This window comes from Leptinotarsa decemlineata, unplaced genomic scaffold, assembly GCF_025532065.1.
Source record: "Leptinotarsa decemlineata unplaced genomic scaffold, Ldec_3_MD MMD2_tig00026330_RagTag_RagTag, whole genome shotgun sequence".
Taxonomy (NCBI): domain Eukaryota; kingdom Metazoa; phylum Arthropoda; class Insecta; order Coleoptera; family Chrysomelidae; genus Leptinotarsa; species Leptinotarsa decemlineata.
In genome coordinates, this window is record NW_027412690.1 from 8,225,071 (window position 1) to 8,247,020 (window position 21,950).

General features: G+C 36.5%; 3 protein-coding genes across 4 annotated transcripts in view; 2 read left to right on the plus strand and 1 right to left on the minus strand.

Annotated features, from left to right (window-relative positions):
- Positions 1–21,950, minus strand: part of LOC111511070 (Lysine demethylase 3) — a 701,967-nt gene that overhangs the window by 307,235 nt on the left and 372,782 nt on the right. The window lies entirely within an intron of this gene.
- LOC141485720 (uncharacterized) overlaps positions 1–21,950 on the plus strand; it is a 302,145-nt gene that overhangs the window by 150,378 nt on the left and 129,817 nt on the right. The window lies entirely within an intron of this gene.
- LOC141485719 (uncharacterized) lies at positions 10,013–12,888 on the plus strand. 2 transcript variants are annotated; one of them, XM_074183022.1, is made up of 2 exons: positions 10,013–10,221; positions 10,286–12,888. In XM_074183022.1, exon 2 carries the CDS (start codon positions 11,542–11,544, stop codon positions 11,959–11,961), a length of 420 nt encoding a protein of 139 aa, XP_074039123.1. In that variant the 5' UTR covers positions 10,013–10,221; positions 10,286–11,541; the 3' UTR covers positions 11,962–12,888. The 2 variants fall into 2 exon arrangements, with proteins under 2 accessions (XP_074039123.1, XP_074039122.1); XM_074183021.1 differs by having other exon boundaries at positions 10,028–10,221; positions 10,286–11,149.

Here is a 21,950-nt window from a genome sequence, read left to right on the forward strand (position 1 = left end):
CAGGAAAACCCACAAAAACCTGCAGCACCACATCATATGAAGATCTTCATTTGCCAATACCCTCTCTCTCATAAAACAAAATGTAGGGTATCTCCAGAGGCTCCACTAAATTAAATGTACCTCCAGAACACTTAGTGACACGACTATCGTCAAACTTAAACCAGTCCGTTTCATCTTTGACCAAGGCGTAATAATGACTAGATTCAACGCCAGAACCACAGCGAACAATGACTGCATGAAGAATATAATAGTTTTTGGGAAAGAAAGTTTTTGGCTTTCTACTACTCCATCTTGATACAAAAAAAGAAGGATGAGGGAGTCTTCCAAAGAAAGGAAGGAAGTAACTCTATACATGGATGTGTAGATCATGCAAAGAAGTAACTTTCAGACACAAACTGAAAGAAAGTCCTCGTGAAACAGCTACTTTCATATAAACATTGAATTATACGAAAGAAAAAATTCTTTCGAAACAAATAGTTCTATATGAACACTGAATTATACAGAAGATACTTTTCTCTACTCAGTTTGTGTTTCAAACATTCGTTGTGGAATAAAAATCAGATATCATTCACATGAGTTCTACTTTAAATGAATGATAACAAATTGCACTTACATAGAACACTGCCATCCTCACTGGTATACACCGATGTTTCGCCTTAAGACACTTGCCCTAAGGCTCTTCAGTACCAAATTGGATAACATTATAGAAAATACACACACTTCATTCATGAATTACGATTTTTTAATGTCACGGAATAAGCTTGATCTGCTTATATCATCAATGACATCGTAATGACATTCATTCACCTATTTGATTCAATAATAGTGGGTCTGCTAGATTGAAGTGTTCATCCATTTCGAACTTTCGTAAGAGTTTGGTGCCTCCGTCAGAGGTTGAGTCATGTTTGAAGATCATCAGTGTTATTATTAGATTGGCTGGTGCCTCAGCTATACTTGTTTTCTTGTAACAATGAGTTAGTTTGGCGCATGTTTGGCAATACAGTTGATCATCATCCGTTTAAAATTCTATTTTCAGATGATTCAACAATAAGCTTTGCACGGACTGGTTTTCAGTCATTTAAGGAAACGTTAGTTGAAGTTCAAGAAAGTCACATACGTTTTTGCTATCTCTTGAACATTTACTACAAAGTAAACAAGTGAGGATTTTTCCAGCAAAATATTTACAAACTATATAGTTGTATTTATACGGTGAGTAACAAAAATATGGTACATTCGCATTAATAATTATCAATAATATAGTTTTTACGTTTGAATTTCGTTTGAAATGTTCTGAACTTCTATTGAAAAGCACCTCAATACCTGACCTGACCTGAATAAATCAAGTATACTTGAAATATTTAAATTTTCGCTGGAAAAGAGTATGACGTGATGATCCGATGGGCTCTAATAGTGCCTCAAATATGTACTTGATTATCTGAACTCTTCATTACGTTTCAAGTCTTAATCAGTGTTGTTATTAGTAAATTATACCAAGTATGTGAATTAAAAGGGGCACTTCAGTTTTTCCCCATTGGTATAGGCAGAAAGAAATTGTGGAAAATTTCAAGGGAAGTAAATTTCAGCTAGAAAAACAAAACAGAAAACCGCTCTTAATCGACAATTATGAAATTATTTGCTGGTGGAGACATTACCTTAAGATTTTTGACGTTAGAATAGAAAGATTTATTATCTGGACAAAACTTAACAAAGGGTATAACATTGGAGAGCTGTAGCAAGATAAAAAGTTCAAAACTAGACTCTTTAGAAGGCTGGTCAGCCAGATTAAAGTTGTCTTTTTGGCTATTACTTGAAGACATGAACAAATGTTAGACCTCATTCCACCTAACTCTGTGATTGTGATGGATAATGCAAGTTATCTTTCCAGAAAAGTTGGAAGAAAGGCGGATATCATTGAGTGGCTTCGAAAAGAAACATACCATTTGAAGATAGTATGGTTGAAAAAGAAATATTATGGCACAGAAACGAATGATTATTATGCTTCAGCTCCCTTATCATTGCGAACTTAATCCCATTGAATTCGTTTGGATTCCAGTAAAGGGCTTCGTTGCAAGAAGAAACACGACATTTGAAGACATATCATTTGATGAAAATATGATTGAGAAGAACTTCATCAGACTTCTGAGTATCCTAGTACCCATTACAGATTCAATTTGTTTCTGTTATTCGGTTCATCGGTGTCTTCAGAGCGGCTTGGTTGGCTGGATTTCTCTAGCTCAATCTCTTCGGGGCTCATGTTCGAGGCTGAAACCTCCGGAACGAAATTTCGCTGTTTTGGCAGCGCTTTGGTTCAACTTGAATTCGTAGAGAAAACTTGTCTGAAACTCGCTCATCGACATCATATAGTAATGAGCTGAAACGAGGCCAAAATTAAAATTTGAAAAAAATTAACAACATCAGAGAAATAAAACTTTTTATTTTTTACCATTTTTACTTGAAGCTAATGTTTCTGCAGTTTCGTCCTATAGGGACATATTCAAATATGTAATTGCAATAAACTGGAAATAAATCATAATTTTAGCTCTTATATATCTACTTCAAGCAATAATAGAGGTCCTTAACTAAATTGAGTACCTACCTGAAATTTATTTGGTAAGTACTGGTAAGTAAACTAAATCGATATGATCAATGCTTATACTTATACCCGTATTAGGAATCACACGTTAAAAGGTGAGACCTCGTTAATCCTTAGCTCGCACAAGTTTCGACTTCTGAGGGTTGTCGGTCGTTGGGGTGCGACAGCTGGTTAACAGAAGAACAGATTTTAAGCAGATTTTTTTAGACTTATGACTTTTCAATAATTTCAAATAATTGAGTTTCCAACCTTTGCTTGCATAGTGCAAAATTTTCGTATCGTTTAGATTCGGGAACTTGTGGTTGCATTCCAAGGAATGGTTTCAAACCTTCGAAACATTTTGATCTAGCCTGAAGGACATTTCATGTTCAACACATCGTTTTGCGAAATTTCGACTACATTGTCCCACATAAACACTATCACACTCCGGACACTTAAGCTTATAAACTCCAGATTTCTCCATCTTGTCCACTTCATCATTGGCATTTAAAAGGAAATTAGATAACCTGGCATGTGGTCTGAATGTAGAATTAATATTTATTGAGATATGGTGCTACAAAAACATATGATATTAAAACGGACAAAACTTTTGGAACAGCCCAATTGATATAAACGTGTTACCATAGTCGTTAGATCTTAGTCATCTCTTGATGATGCTAACTTGGTTAGCAAAACGTGCGCCGAGAGACGCACTGACTCAACTGTGTATCTAATCAGTTCTTTCCTCAAGAAATATTCACTTCCAACCATTTATCATGAACGTCAACATGTTTACTCGTACATTGCAGAATTCCGATCAATTTCACTTCTCATTTCCAAGTATAATCACATTAATTGACTCGCCATCCCTTCATGAATAGTCAATGACTACTCTGAAAAAGCAACACAGAATTTCTCGTTGGCATAAACACAATTCACGTTATTTCCTATTTCCGAAGAATGCTATGCTAATTATAGAGATGAATATTCAATTTTAACAAACACTCTGATTATACAACACGTTCTGATACTGAGAAATAATCCCACGCATTTGATATATGTTCATTAATGGTTCACGAGAAAATCAAGGCAAACAGATGCATTCTCTCATTATATGGAGCAATCTAGGAATCTAATGCGGCTTATGTAAAGGAGATAGGATTATTGAATTATGTTGGAATTTGTAGATTAGATGATGCAAACGACTTTGCATAAAAAGACTTCGTGTTATTTTCAGTTCACAACAATAATCGACTGAAAAGTACTGAAAAAAAATTCAAGACATCGCGTAGACATACCATATAGAATAAAGCAAATATGTGGTTAACAGGTCTATCATACAGGGTGTAACTAAATAAGTGTAAAACATTTAAGGAGGTGATTTCTCTTCGAAAAAAAGATAGGATCTTTCATATAAAGGAATTTCATTGGAGCATCCCTTGTTAAGATACAGCTCCTTAAAGGGGGTACATAAATTTTGTATAACAATTTTTTTCACAAGAGTAGTTGTTTACAGCTGATTCTCGGCCTCCCCCCACCACTATGACGTATTAATTGCTTTTTTTATTGGTTGTTGTTTGGTGAAGTTTTTTTGTTGTGCAGTGAAGTCAAGGCGTTGTGACCTTGAAGTGTCTGGTGCATGGATCGTTCAGATTTTTTTTTCATATGAGATTTTGTGTGTTTATGTGTGTGTGTGTGTGTGTGTGTGTGTAGGAGAATGCACGGTACAGGGTTTCATCATGTGCTTGTTTGTCTATGTACAAACATACGTCTGCATACTTCGAAGATCCTCCAAGTAATAAATGCTCCATCGGTGTTAGGGCACCAAGTTAGTAGTGGAGTGACGTCACAGCAATAACCGTTCAACGGCTAGAGAGCGACATGTTCACTCCACGACGTGTGGCAGAGTAATGCGTATTCATCGGTCTGCCCTCACCTCTCCCGAAGCGATGAAGGTTCGCTCTAGCCCCGCTATCGATGGTGACACAACGGCAGCCGAGGACCGTTTGCCTAGCGTCTACCCTCTCCGAGACCGCAACGACCACTGCTTGCTCGTATATCGACATCTGTTATCGCATTCAGTTGGGAGGTAATCTTGGCGCATGTAGTTGAGAAGTGGGGTTGGCTATGACGTCTTGACGGGTCCTATCAGAGTGTATTTAAGAAGCGTACGAGTGTTGGCTATGTCAGTTTACATCAAGTGAGTTAGTGAGAACTATTATATAAAATGTATTCCTGTGACTGTGGTAAATCTTTCACTCGTAGTGATAATCTTCGTCGGCATCAGCTCCAGAGTTGCCAAGGAGGGCCTGCAGTGAAACGGGTGAGAGTGGATAATGCAACACCTATGTATACGTGCAATTGTTGTAATGTGACAATTCCTATGAGCCAAGTGAATTCTCACCGAAGAACCATGAGTCATAAAAATAATGCATGTGTTCAATTGTCTGACGGTGTTCAAATTATAACGAATGCATTCAATTGCCGCATTGCTACATACAGGGTGGAGAGTTCGATTGTAACCAGTGACTACATGTCATTTTTCAATAAGATTAGGCAGAAGGTCATTGAATTACTGGAATCAGCCATCAGGATCCATAAAAGCATCAAGGTGAATATGGAAGTTTTTGGGAATTATATTCTTCAGACTGATGATTCGAGGGACACGAAGTCATTTAATTCCCAAAATAAAATAGTGGACCAATCATCAGATTTGAATGCTGTTTTTGATGGATTCCGTGATGTAATTGTGGCTCAAACGACTGAGTTCCAGGATCGTGACTCAGGTATTTATTTTTTAAAAATTTCAATAAGATTGAATAGTAATATTTTTTTTTTTATAATTCAGGTTGGACTTGTGAAAAAATATTGTTTCTCGAGGTCAACATTAATAAATACAGTCCACTGGAAGGACGTTCATATGTGAAGCTGCCTCAATGTATTCAATGGAAGAAAGCTGTTGTGAATGTTCGTAATGAAGATCAATATTGTTTTGCTTGGGCTATAACATCAGCATTATATCCTGCAGATAGTCGAGTGTCCGAACTTACATCATATCCACATTTTTCCACTGTTTTAGATGTCACAGGTATGGATTTTCCGGTTAAAGTTAATAATAAGAGTATCGAAATATTCGAAGATAGGAATGATATTTCAATTAATGTTTACGGTTTAGAGAGTACATTTGAGAAGGGTAAAATGAAGTATGAAGTGATTGGTCCATTGCGATACTCACAGAGAAGACTCCGGAGACATGTCAATTTGTTGTTTATAACTGATGACTCCGGTAATGGTCACTATTGTTGGATCAAAGATCTTTCAAGATTAGTTTCTAATCAACTATCAGCTCATAGACAGAAAAAATATTTTTGTGACGGATGTTTGATATATTTTTCTGATGAGAGATTGCTTTTACGTCATAATATGTATGATTGTAATCACATTAGTACCACAACACCAACTACTAATTTAAAGATCAATAAATATGGTAGAATGGTTGCGGAAAATAAACTAATGTTTGAAAACTTTGAGAGGCAAATGAGGGTGCCATTTGTAGTGTATGCTGATTTTGAATCAGTGCTTAAACCGATTCATGTGAATGAGCCAAATCCTGGAAGTTCATACACGATTAAAACATTCAAACATGCCCCATATTCATTTGCTTATTTGATAAAGTGTTCATATAATGATGATTTGACAAAATTTGTTACATATAGGGGTGTAGATGCAGCTCAGAAATTTGTGAGTAGCATTGAAGATGATTTGAAAGAGATACATGAAAATCATCTCAGAAACCCTAAACCAATGGATACACAAACTGTCGAAGAAGAAGAACAGTTTGCTGCAGCCAGAACTTGTGGTATATGTAATAAAGCATTTACTGATGGTGACGTCAAAGTAAGAGATCATTGTCATGTCACAGGAAAGAAAAGATCACATGCCGCTCACTCGAAATGTAATTTAAATTTCAAAATACCAAACTTCATACCTATCATTTTTCATAATTTAAGTGGTTATGATTGTCATTTATTCATAAAAGAATTGTATAGGAATAAAGAGAAAGTTGATGTTATCCCGCAAACTAAAGAGAAATATATATCTTTCACGAAGCATCTCTTTACACACAGCTATACCGATAAAGATGGTGTGGTTAGGAAGAATTATCTCAAAATGAGATTTATCGATAGTTATAAATTTATGACTAATTCGTTGGAGAAGTTGGGTGCAAACTTGACCTCCGATCAATGTTTGGAGATGCACAAACATTTCCCACAAATTGAGAAATTCAATTTGATGAGACAGAAAGGTGTATTTCCATATAGTTTTGTTGATGACATTGACAAATTGAATTATCCATTACTTCCGACAAAAAATCAGTTTTATGACACACTCAATTGTGAACATATATCGGAAACTGATTATGATAGGGCTAGAAATGTTTGGAATTTATTCGAGTGTCAGAATTTGGGGGAATACTCTGATTTGTATTTGAAGTCGGATGTATTGCTACTATGTGATATTTTTGAAAATTTCCGCACCACAAGTTTAGAGATATATAACTTAGATCCGGCACAATATTACACTGCACCTGGATTATCATGGGATGCCATGTTGAAGTTCACTAATGTTGAATTGGAATTACTAACTGACATTGATATGATTCACTTTTTTCAAAAAGGTATACGAGGTGGAATTAGTCAATGTAGCGAGAGGAAACATATAGCAAATAATAGATTTTTACCCAATTATAATCCCAATGAACCTTCCACATTCATTACATATTTAGATGCAACAAATCTATACGGTCACAGTATGTCACAACCTCTACCAACAAGTGAATTTACATGGTTGACACCAAATGAAATTCTTAATCTTGATGTGATGGATGTGAGTACTGATAGTCCGTATGGGTATGTATTTGAAGTGGACATTCATTATCCACAAGAGTTGCATGATAAACATTCTGACCTTCCATTTTTAGTCGAAAAAATAATACCACCTCGTACACAATCGAAAATTCCCAAATTAATTCCAAATTTGAATGATAAAAGAAAATATATTGTTCATTATAGGAATCTACAGCAAGCTGTCAAAAATGGATTGATTGTAATGAATACACATAGAGTATTGAAATTCAAACAATCATGCTGGATGAAACCCTATATAGATCTTAATACTGAAATGCGTAATAGGTCTAACAACAAATCTGTTAAAGATTTCTATAAACTAATGAATAATGCGGTGTATGGAAAGACAATGGAGAATGTAGATAATCGAATTGATGTTAGACTCGTTACACATTGGGAAAATATAAAGAAAAATATAGGTGCCAGCACTCTCATAGCCAAACCAAATTTCAAAAATTGTTCAATTTTCACTGATAATTTCGTTGCCATTCAATTGGGTAGAGTGAAGGTTCATTACGATAAACCATTATATTTGGGATTTTCCATATTAGAATTATCTAAAACAGTCATGTATGACTTTTTCTATGGATGCATCAAACAACACTTTGATGAAAATGTCTCTTTACTTTACACAGATACCGACTCGCTCATTCTTAAAGTAAACACAGAAAATTTTTATGAATTCATAAAAACTAACATAAGTAGATTTGATACATCCAATTACAGTATAGTTAACCAATTCAATATTCCAGTAACAAGTTCAGTCTTGGGTAACTTCAAAGATGAATTTCCAAATGATCCAATCATGAGTTTTTATGGTACAGGTGCTAAAGCATATTATGTGAAATCTGTTGATGGTGAATTTAAGAAAGCCAAAGGGGTTAAACGATCTGTAATAAAGAATGAATTGACATGCGAAGATTATCAAAAAATCGTCGAACAAGGTGGTATGATATTCAGAAAGATGAATTCATTTAGAAGCGTGTTACATGATATGTATACTGAATTGAAAAATAAAGTTGCATTATCATATCACGACGATAAACGATTTATCATTCCGAATACTACCCACACTCTTCCTTGGGGTCATAATGATATTGAATTTTATGAAAACGATCCAAATGAGAACATTCGTTGGATAAGTAATATTATTCAACAATCACAATCTCAGGAGACTCCATTGGATCAATTGATTAATTTATTATCTGCCGAGATCAATGATTGAAATATCATTCAATATCTTCAAAACCGGAAAATTCAATATTGATATTTATGTAGCCATTTATAATTAATAATATATGATAGAAGTAATGTGATATTAATGTATTATGTATGTATGTATATGTATTACTGTAATGAATATAAAATGATTAAAATTTTATTTGTATTATTTCTATTTCCCTAATCAATTACTGCAATATATAGTATAATGTAAATGACAGAAATATCAGTTTGAAGAGAATCATCGTAGAGTGCACAATGTCTAAAACAATCGATAAGTTTGGTAGAAAAAGAAAATGGGGTGGTAATGTCATTCGAGGTCCTCCTGGGAATGGTTTTAAATTAACAAAAGATGGTCATTATGACATGCAAAGGAAAATATTGAAAAATACAAGTGAACCAATTGACAAGAGTGATTGTGTAACTGTATCATATCTTGAGGGGGAAATTAATGGAGCAAAGGAAGTTATACTTCTAGCCCTACAAGCTGCAATACAATCCACAATAGGCAATATTGCTCGGGACGCCCGGCAAGCATTTGACGATAAAATTGCAGAGGCTCGGATAACTTTCACTCGTAAATTTGACAAACTTACAAGTGATGTAGACATAAAAATGTCTGACATAACAGCGTCTACAAATAAAAAATTTGATGCTATGTCAAACATAACAGGGACTACAATGAAAAAGTATGATGTACTGGAACAGAGAGTTGAAGTATTGGAGAAAAACCATAAAGAAGTTTTGGAGAGAAACTATAAAGTCAAGCCATCATCATCAGGTGGACTGGGATATCCAGGACTGAACATTAATCCAAATCATAGAATAATACAACCAAAACCAAAACCAACTGATGATGTATTAATGGAACCAACATGGTGAATGTATTCCCTCGTTATGTTAGGTTAATAGTTACGTTAGGTTAGCTGCATAGTTACGTTAGGTTAGGTGTTAGGTTAGTATTCCCTCGTTAGGTTAGGTTAACAGTTACGTTAGGTTAGCTGCATACTTACATTAGGTTAATAGGCGATCGCGAAGCGATCGCTTCGCGATCATGAAGCGATCGCTCAGCAGGCCGCTTCGCGGCCTGGGGCGCTCAACATCCGCCACTTGCATCCGGCCCGGATGTAAGTGGTGGATGTTGAGCGCTGAAATTCGGCCGCTCCGCGGTCGAGCGGTCGCTTGCGGTCGCTCGGCCGCGGAGCGGCCGAATTTTAGCGCTCAACATCCACCACTTGCATCCGGGGCGCGTTTTTTGCCCCTTCTCGAAGCCCCGCCCCCTTTCCGAAGCCCCGCCCCTCCCCTCCCCGAAGCCCCGCCCCCCCCGACTCCCAACATTTGCGCATGTACACCCCTACCCTCAACGCGCATGTGCGCTCCCACCATTTTCCCACCACTCACGCATCGAAGTCGATACCCTCCGGAGAGCACTACACAACATTCAGTTCGAGAAGTCATCTCATCGAGAGCAGTCCACTCCACTTCAAGGCAGTAGCTTCCGACGACTAACTTGACATTTGAGTAAGTAAATTAAGAATGTTATTTTTTTATATCAACTAACTTTGTATTATTTCTTCTTTTTCAGAATGGCAACCAATACACAGGAGGTGAATAATGCTGTGGCGTCTATTCTGCCGGTGTCCGCTGACCAGGAGGAGGCAGCATCTTCGAGAGCGGTGACGGGTGACCAGGCAACCACTTCGCGTTCGCGAGTTAGGTGTAGATCTTCTAGCCCTGACTTATTCGAGGAGGAGGAGGAAGTCAGGGCTGTGAAGAAGGTTTGCCAACGACCTGCAGCAAGGGTTGGTCCTATTTCAAAGTACCGAGCTACTTGCAATAGGACTAATCCTTATGCAGGTAGTTTTTCGACCTCTCGTAAGAGGGCCTCCATACCAGCAGCAGCACCAGCAGCAGTGGAAATTCCGAGGAGTCCTTCTCCGGAGTTGGTGATATTGTCGCCGTTGGTGACGCGACTACCACCGCTGCCAGCGACACCGGCGGATCCTGAGGTGTTGGTGCCACAAGTGCGACAGCCTATCGGAGAGGTGAGTGAAAAGATGAATACTTTTCTACAGAGATGCAAAGAAATAGAACATGCTGCCCGATCTAGTGAGGCCGCGTTGACTAACATGAACCGCCTAAAGGGTGAAAAGGTTAAGCGACGTAGGGAAATAGAGAAAGAAATGGCCGAACTAGATCGTGACATTGCATCTCTGGAGGAAAGGTGTGAAGCGGCAACCTCTTCGATAGAGCTACACAAAAGGTTATGGACAGCTATGGACCCTTTTTTGTAGATTAAGTATAAATATAAGATTAGTTTTAGGTTAGTTAGGAATATTTAATTATGGTAGTTTTAAGTTTATATTTGTTAAGTTTATATTGAATAAAGGAAAAGGAAGTGAAATAAAGGGTGTACACTGTTTTTTGGTTTGGTACACATTGAACAATGCGATGGTTGGAGCATTTTTCTTCACTTCCTCTTATTATTATTATTTTTTTATTTCAATTCCAAGTTCTTCTAGACAAATACCTCACATCAATTTTTGTGTTCTCTAATCACTTGTAAATAATTCCATGTGAAGAAAATTTAAAAAATAAAAAAATAGACATGTTTCATAGTGAAATCGACAAGTATATTTCATTTGTATTTTATCCATTCAAGTATCTCTTTCATTGAATATGTCTTATGTCACTTTGCAATTTACCCCTACTCATTGAATATGTCTTATGTCTCACTGCAATTTACCCCTACTCAATGTCCCACTCCTCTCCCACTCCCTCTCGAAAGTATAAAAGTAGAAATCATCTGATGAAACATTCAGTTGATCAGCTAGCATCGAGATGGAACCCGATTCAACCTCCGAACCCTATAGCTGCCCGGATCAGGGGTACAACTTCAATTACTGGGATAACAGCCAGGTACAGGTAGTCTCTTCCACCACGGAACCCCACAGTCCGCCATATGAATACCAGGATCACGACATCAGGATGCAAGTTCAACATGTCACTGGCAGTGACGAAGGACACTTGGACGATTCGGAATATCCAGATCCTGACGGATGGTGGGACCCTGCTTATGATGACATTGTCCCAATGAGCAGCGACGACGACGATGATGACGACGACGACTCTGGCGATGATGCTGATGACGAGCTTGACGTTAGACGTCCTCCACCATCCCCTATCCTCATCGAGGATAGTCCTCCGCCATCCCCAATCCTGATCGATGATGATGTCCTCAATTCCGATGATGACATATAATCATCTACTCGTCCATCATTTCCTTTCCTTTCCTTCCACGGAGTACACACTTTTTGGTTGGTGTACACGAGGCACTGCGAGGCTGGGGCAGTGTCTTCCTCCCTTCCTCTCCCTTCCTCCCCCTCTTATTAGTTTTTTTTCCATAATAATCACTAAGAATTTCTCCTAATAATCGCTCAGAGTTTCATTCTTGATGTTTTCGAATCTCAAACACTGTTCTACATTTCACCCCCTCCATTTCATTTCTTCCAATATAAATATAGCAACAATCCCAGTTCTATATCATTCTTCCACAATGTCGAGTACAGGACCCATCCAAGTACATGAAATAGATTCAACGTCTGATCATTTGAGTACAACCTTCGCTCAATTTCTGCAGCGAATCTATGATCTTCCTGATGATTTCGCAGAACGAGTGGAACAAGGTATTCAGGACGACATAGATGCTGTTGACGATAATAATGCGGATGATGTGATTAGTATATCATCTGATTCAGATGATTATGACGACGACGACATCATGAGTATATCATCTGATTCAGATGACTACTATGAGGATGATATCATTAGTATATCATCTGATTCAGATGACGATACCATAATTATTGTTTCTGAAGATGAGGAGCGTTAGTCCATATCATTGCATGGATTAATAAAAAATAACAGCCCTTTTCAGGGCTACAATTAAAGACTGAAACAATAAAAAAATAGCTCTTTTCAGAGCTACCATTATACTTTCAAACAGAAACAGATTCATACCATTGTTAACATTATGTTAACATTATAATCTCAAACGAAATATATGTATGTGAAAGTATTCATCATTATATGCATATGAATGATTGACAAATGCCAACTTCAACTTTCATTTAAAGTAGTACTCATCATATGCATAGATATTCAATGACTATCAAATTCCAAATTTCGACTTTTCAGTCAAAGTAGTAATTTATTTGTCATATAATGTATAGATATTCAAAGACTAACAAATAGTAATTTATTTGTCATATAATGTATAGATATTCAAAGACTAACAAATTTCCAACTTAGACTTTTATTAGTCAAAGTATTCATTTGTCACATAATCTATGAATACTAATACAACTAACTACTGTTTGTGTGAATAATGTAGCCCTGAAAAGGGCTGTTGTTTTTTTTTGACCAGTTGGTCCACGGTTATTGTGCCACAGGTTGGACATTATTACATATAATACATGTAGATACTCGGGTGAAGTTTGTTAGTGGCCTCTCGCAAGCTTCACACCAATTCTGTCCCATTTCCATAATTGAGACAGTGTTGTGGGTGTTGACATGGGCATACCACCCTCCATTATTGTTTCTATGCGAATAAAACCGAAAGCAGCACCAACATAGTTTTTTGTTCTCTCCATCTATTGTGCTGATCAATACGTATGCATCCAATGCACAATACAAATCCAAGGGATCTTCCAGTGTCTCACTGACATTGAGTGTTCGCATACCGATCCTCATAGCACCATCACCTTCAGTTGTGTCAGCTTCTATCCCTTCATCATCTCCTTCTTCATCCATGACCCTCTCAAACTCCATCACGTCATCATCTTCGTCGCTTTGGTTGGCCTCGTTTTCAACTTCGTCTATCTCATCTTCATCGACTCCAACATCTTCTGCTTCAACTATTACTTCCTCTAGCGGAACATTGACATCCTCATCATCTGATTCGTCTATCCAATTGTTTTCATCAACAGCAGCTATTCTATTTAATGCAGCATTTATTTTTGCAGAATTCATCTTGTTGTTGTTTGCTCACAGTTGTAGAGAGTGAATGAATGAACTCTAGGTTTGCAAGTCAACTTATATAGGAGGTGATGCGACTCCCACTTGACTCGTTTAGAGTGGAATAGTAGGAGAAGTTATCCCACTATACTTCCACATGATGTTGATTTCTATAAATAGAGATCGTAGGTATAGGAGAGAGCATTCAGAGTTTCTGTAAGTCATCTCTTAATATTTCTAATCGAATTAGTAAAATGCCGTTTCCAAAAGAGTGGAATGAAAAACCAAAAGTGTGTGTCTACCCAATGATGATTGCAGGGGCTATTGTGTGCTACTTTTGTCAAATAAGTAGACCTAAGGATTCAATCAATCCATGTACTGGTATGTGTAGTGATTGCGTGTTGCGGATTCAACTATCGCCTCCTTCTCATCCACCGAAGCGAACAAAATCGGATTATCGTCAACAACAGTTACAGTGTCTGAAGTGTTCCGAACCTATAATATTTAACAATATAGGTATCTGTAGAAATATTTGTGGTACCTGTGCTGCCGTTCCAACTCCACTGCAACGTTGTTTGCGTTGTGATACATATTCCATGAATTGTTGGAATCATGTATGCAATGCATGTAGAAGTACTTGGGATCTGTGTGAGAAGGTTGGTCAACTCTACCCCAATAGGAGAATCCATTTTTTTCAATGTTGGTGTTTGACGCACGAGCAACAACTATTGAGGAATAGAGTCAAAGAAAGTTCCACATCCACAGAGACATATTAACATTTTTCATTTTTTATTATCGTTATTGTCCTCTATTATTAATAAATATATATATTTTGAATTTATTTGTATTATTTTCTAACATTTAAAAATACATGCATGCAACACAAAGTTTTCCTCTTAAATGACAAAGATTGTTACATGCGTGAATAGTTTAGTGAGAGAGCGCATGTGTCAGTTGATGAAAGAGCGCATGCGCTAGTTTATTTTCTTCTATAAATGGTGAGGTCTCAGTAACATCATCACCTTTCCTATCCACATTCTATTGCTATCACATATCATTCCTCAGACCTTAATAATCATGAGCTCTATGCCGCTATTGATTGCTGAAGATGGTTCACCACTTGTTGATATCGATCAGACTGATTTTGAAAATATTCCAGTATTACATTTATCGAGTCAAGATTCGATAAATGATTTTGATATTAACGACTTCGTTAACTTTGCAGATGTGCCAGAACCAAATGAGCAAATTATTATTGAAAATCCGATCGTTTCGCAATTATCATCACTCAAACACTCTTCATCTACCCTTCCTCTTGGTGTTGATAAGAAATCTAGAACAATCAAGAGGAAGGTTACTAAGGCATCTTCATCGATTGTCACTGACTTTAAAGAAAAGAAAGAATCCAAAAGTGTTGTGCGACAGAAAAAACCCGCAACGAAAAGTGACAGATCGAAGAGGAAGCCAAAAGGTACTCCTAAAGAAATGAAGAGTGATTTGAAAGCTGAACCGCTATCTTCTTTCAGCCCCCTCCATCGGTTTGGGGAAATGAAAAGGAAAGCAAAATGCCGTCTTGTAAAGGCACAGATGACTATTGCTGAACTTGAAAAGAGTGAGCGAGCTATTAATGCTAATAATGAAACTCTTGAAGCATTAGATGCCAAGATTGCATTAGCGAAGGTTGAATTGGCTAGAATGTCTAAAGATGCTGATGAACTCCGTTCAAAAATTGGTAAAGATAAGCAATTCCATCAACGTTCGAGAATGCAAGCTCAGGCTGAGCTTGAGGAGTCGACTAAGCTTTATGAGACAGCATTATCAGTGAGAGATAATTGGCAAAAAGAGTTGGATACTGCATTTCAAAGTGACGGCGATTAGTTTTGGGAATGATAATGTGTTTTCAATATCGTGAGTTGAAAAATATAAGCGGGAATGGAGTATACAATTAATTTGGTTTGGTATACACAGAACATTGCGAATGGCTGGGGCAATGTTTACCGCTGCAATATTTTTCAGTTCACATACTTATAATTGAAATGAAAACAATAATGAACTTCAATATTACTTTATTCATAAAAGTCACTATTATATACATTTAAACCATATTTGATTCATCAATCCAAGAATTTTGTTCGCTAGGAAGGCCTAACCACTTTACATATACTTTATTTTTTCTTCTCTTCAACACCTTCTCAATCAGATATACGTCAGGATTCTCGGTTCGTAATAACTCTTCTTCGTAAAAACATCCTCTAATCGGCTGTTCATTCATATCTTCAAGATTATAAGTCATTGGGATGGTTTTATTAATTTTAACAATCTTGAATAGCTCCGTGGTAAAATTCGCAGTGTAAGACTTTTCAAAAATATGTTTGTATTTACTTATACGTACAATATCATTTAATTGGAATTTGGGTTTACTTTGTCTTCCTCCAATTCCATTGATACCCTTGAATTTTAATTTTGTTGTTGAATCAACATTGATGGGTGCCATACCTATTGTACGATGAACTTTATTATTATATCTACTAGTTATAATTGGAAGAATATCAAGCCATTTGTGGTGACCTCTCATCGAAAATTCCTTGTAGAGCCATGCCTTTATTGTACGAATCACTCTTTCTGCTATAGCTGCCTTCTTTGTGCTAAATGTTGAATAATGATTGATATTATATTCTCGCATGAGAGATGAGAAGCTTTTATTGAAAAATTCTTTCCCTTGATCGCTTTGTATGTGTTTGGGGGAGTATTTGGCTTCTTTCAGTACATGTTTCATTGCATTAGTTACTGTACTACCTGTTTTATCTTTAACTGCTACAGTCCACAGATATTTGGAGTAACAATCTATCACTACAAGTATATATCGGTATCCTTCATTACTTTTTGCATAAGGTTGCAGTTCAGCTAAATCTATTTGCCATAGATCTGCAAAACCTTTGATGGTGGTTATTCTTCTACGAAAATTACGTCTTGCAGGTTTATGTAATTCATTAACAACTTGTCGTTTGACATCACTTATTTCATTAGTCATTCTATTTCAATATGATTAAAGAGAAAAAGTGATAATGTTACTGCATTGAATGATGATGTGACAGTGATCATTACATGTGAATATGTTAATATATTATACCTTCTTCACGTAATTCTTCAATTATTGAAATTATTTCATTATCATGTCCGGTATGTCCGGCTGACTTTGAAGCTACCAATAGTCGTAGGCGAGCAACTAACTCTTTCGGTGAATTCCAGTACACATAATTCACAGGTTTAGAATTATATATTTTCTCCATTTTCACTCGTTTGAGTTCTCCACCAATTTTACTTCTACTTCTTATTGGATATTGTCGTGAGTCTAATAGAGGTTTGATAACTTCACGAAATTTTTTAGAATTTGTATTTTTAAAACCATTCTTCAGATGATATTGTTTATATGGAGCATTCGTTATTTTCAATATTTTGGAATATACTTGACGAGTTTCTTCATTATCAACATCTTGTGGATTCTTCAAAAAAATCATATCATACAATTCTGGACTACCTGCGCATTCATATTTTTTCACTTTATTAGCATCCCAAAATGAAATGTTTCCATCTTTGAAATTTACCACTAGACTTCCCATTTTCAGCTTTTGTGTAATTGGATCCATACGTACGCCAAATGTTCCATCATATGCTGGATTTCTAGATTTTATATTATTCAAATGTTTCATCAAAACATCTTCACCACTTTCATTCATAACAGGTGAGATGTCAGGATCCGAGGAATCGATGTGGGACGATGATGGTGTTTCGAATAGAGTTGTTCTCATATCGTCTTGAAGTGTGCTCGTGTCACTATTCACAGATGATACACTACCAAAAGATTGTTTTCTTCCTATTGGAGTACTCATGGGATAATTTGAAGTAGATTGAACAGTTCCATGATTTGGTGATAACACTGGTGATTTAGAAGTAGCGTTTGATGATAAAACATTCAATGGTTTCATTATGGGCTCATACAATCTTTCAAGTGTCGTACGATTTTCAATATTATCATTCTTGATAGAGTTGAATTTCTGCCTGACAGCTTCTGTTGTCTCTACTAGTTGACGTTTCAAATTTATTTCATTGTTTTTATTTTCAGGATCTTTTTTTGTATTCATAATGCCCTTTTTTTGAATTAAAGCTTAATTCGTTGGTGAAGTGACCACTACAATATTCAGTGATCGAATAAGTTCCAAAAACAAGATCATGGGTATATAAAACTATCGAATCCTTTGCGATATCTACCTTCATCTATTTTTCTATCCTTATCAATGACTAGAAATCCATATTGGTCCTCCCAGCATTTAACACACATCAATTGGAATTGTTTGAATGTTACATCGGGTGAAACATGATCTGAATAAATGTGATGTAAATTCGTCTCATCTTGTTTGAACATTATAATGAAATTGGTATTGTCACGCACTAACTGTTTGGGTACCCGTGAATATGTCTGTGCTAGATAAAAACAATCAACATCCTTATGACGTCCCATACAGAAATATGATCTAATAATATCTTGCTTTTCACATATCACATCATCGAAAATGAAAACAGAATTAGGCTTAGCGTCGGAGGGTTCCACTATTTCTGCATTATTGCTGAATGTATAAAAACCTAATCCTTTTATAGGTTCCAAAACACTTCGCAAGTACTGATATTTAGGTTGATTGAGTGATTTCGAATAGAGATACACATTTCTAAATCTCAGTCCTTGTGGATGTGTTAATAGTGATATCATTGCATTCGTCTTTCCACAATTTGAAGGTCCTATAATGAGTCCTCGAACTGATGATGGAAGTAGTGGACCATGTCTGAATACCCTTTGTCCATTCAATCCACAACCAAATTTCTCATCTAGATTATCTACAGCAAACTTTTCTTTCTGTTTTACAATGCGCATCGTGCCGTGGTTGGAGACTATATAAATGTTATTAGCTTATTCATTTCAATGTGTACCATCAAACGATACGGACGTATTGAAAGTGATCGTAAAATTAAAAGAGGTTGTGGTTTTGTTAATGATTTAATAAACAAACTTCCTTTCGAATTACATCTACCCGGAGGTTATCAATACTGTGGACCGGGTACAAAATTGAAACAACGTTTAGCTCGTAACGACCCTGGAATCAATAAATTAGATATTGAATGCAAAAAACACGATATTCAATATTCTAAGCATCCATCCGATCTTGCAGCAAGACATTTAGCCGACAAAGAACTTGAATACAGCGCTTGGGATAGGGTTAAATCGAAGGACGCGAGTATTGGGGAAAGAGCAGCTGCATTACTTGTCACCAACATTATGAAAGCGAAAAGACATATGGGCATGGGTTGTAGTACCAATAAGAAAAAATGTAAGAGGAAACAAACGAAGAAAAATAAAATTAAAAAAGTTGCATTTGGTGCTGGGATAGTCCATAAAGTGCGAAATGTATTGAAGAAAGCTGGTGGGAATCAATTTGTGACGAATAATAGCAAAAAAGCTATCACTGTGGCATTGCAGGCGGCACGTAAATACCTTAAAGCTGCCGGTGGAAAGAAGAAAATCCGCACACCACGCATAATTCCTGTTCCCAAGATCGGTGGACTTTTACCATTGATACCAATTTTTGCTGGACTATCCGCACTAGGAAGTTTGGCGGGAGCCGCTGCTGGTATTACCAAGGCCGTGAATTCGGCAAAAGCCAGCAGAGCGGCTTTAATGGAAGCCAATCGTCACAATAAAACCATGGAGGCTGTAGCATTAGGCAAACGCGGAAGTGGAATATATCTCAAACCATACCGTAAAGGTTTAGGACTATATTTAAAACCATACAAAGCCACGAACAAAACAAAAAACTAATTGAACCCCTACCTCAGAGGCCTCTTACTGATCTCGATCTCAGTTATTATGCACAAAAAATGAAAATTCCACATTTTCGTGGTGTTTTTATGCGTGATAGATTACCATCTTCAGGTCCAAAACAAAACGAGACAGCTATTGTTAATTTAGATGGAATAAGTGGACCAGGAACACATTGGGTGGCATATAAAAAATGTGGGAAAGAAGTCACATATTTCGATAGTTTTGGAGATCTACCCCCACCATTGGAATTGACTCGATTCTTTCGAAAATGTTCGAATGTAAAAATCAAATATAACTATGATCGACAACAGAAATTTAATACAGTTCTCTGTGGTCACTTGTGCTTGCAGTTTCTCTCTAAATAATTTTCCAAATAAAAATGGATTCAACACCAAAACTGGATCGGGAGGCTATCAAGGGAATGGGGTTTTCACTTAGAATGTTTTCAAAATATGGTACCTTGAAAAAAATGGATAAAGTGATGCTTGCAAATATGCCTAAGGAAGTGATACTTGCATGTGTTGCACATGAGATTGCATATGTTTGGGAAAAGTTGCCTAAGCATCTGCAAGATGACATCGATATAATGAAACATAGATATTGTTATGAGCACCACCACCACGATCAAAATTCAGAATCGGATGTTAATGACGGTCCTATACCTCGGAAATCTATGTGTTGTATTTGTAATATAGAGGATGTGAATATTGGTATCAATAAAAATGATACTTATTACAATACAACACCTTCCAAAAAGTGTAAATTGTCTCAAATGTGCTGTTGCTGTGTACAATAATAAATTGAAATGTGTTTCAAAATATTCATCAGTCATGTCACGAAAGTTCGAGCTACAAGCTGTCGGGACAAGTGTCTTGAGTGCGGATTTTTTTCCACCAATTGAATTGGATAGGAACAGTCGTTATGGATTAGGACTTTTGGGATTCTATGGGTGCAATACAATCAATAATATAACTGAAGCTAATAACTTAGTTAGTTTTAGAATCAGTAATGACAACTCATCGATACCCCAAAAGTTGACAATTGAAATTCCATGTGGTGCTTATGAAATAGAAGAGATCAATGCCGTCATACAGAAACATATCATGTTCAGATTGTTTCATGATAAAAAACCAAATGATGTCGTTGCAGATGATATTTTCTATCTACACGCCAATAATAATACATTCAAATGTGAAATGCGATCCAAATATGAAATTGATCTGACACATCCAAATTCAATAGCAGAAATGATGGGGTTCGCTCATGAAATATTTCCACCAAATCAGATACATGAATCATCATTACCAATAAACATTACAACTGTGAGACTTATCCGCTTAGATTGCAATATAATATCTGGTTCATATATAAATGGTGAAGAATCCCACATTCTTTTCTCATTCGATATTGATGTTGAACCTGGCTACAATCTCACTAAAGAACCACACAGTATTATATATATGCCTGTCAGTCCAGAAGGTCGTCAATTGATTCACAACATTACAGTGCGTATTTTGGATGAAAAAAATAACCTTATCGATTTTGGAAGTGAAGAAGAGATTTTCATTATTTTGGAATTGAAGAAAATCGAATAACTGTTGTTATGGGTTTCATTTATAATAGACAAAATCGCATTGAACAATCCCAAACGAGTTGCACTATCAAAAAGAAAGGTGTGCATAAAAAGAAGCTCATTCCACAAGTGTATGCTAAACAGTTAGCACATAACGCTCTGTCTGTGAGTGATCTTAAATTTTTGAAATCGATTGGATTGAAAGTGAGAAAATAACAATGGTGCTCGAAACAAACAATGAAAAGTTGAATATATTCAATGAACCAGTGCTCGATCATTCTCTCATAAGTTTACATGAGCACACATATAAGCCCTATGGATCACCGCTATTCAGGAATTCGGATGAAATCAGAATTGCAATCAATAATCAAGATGTTATACTAGATATTGCCGAGAGCTTCATTTACATAGAAGGTAAATTCACCCCCAAAGATGTAGCGAAAACATGCTATCTCTCGAATAATGCAATTGCATTTCTCTTTGACGAAATTCGTTATGAAATGGGTGGTGAACAAGTGGCTGTTGTTAGAAAACCTGGGATAACATCTACAATGAAAACCATGATATCATTTGGACAATCTCATGCTAACACATTATTGACATCTGGTTGGGGACTTTCACAATTGAAGCAAGATATCTTGGATACAAACAGTCATGTTTTTAGTGGAAAACTACCACTGAAATATTTGATGGGTTTTGCTGAAGATTACAACAAAAGTATCTTGAATGCCAAACAGGAATTGATTTTGATTATCGCTCGATCATTCAAAAACTCATATATAGGTGAGG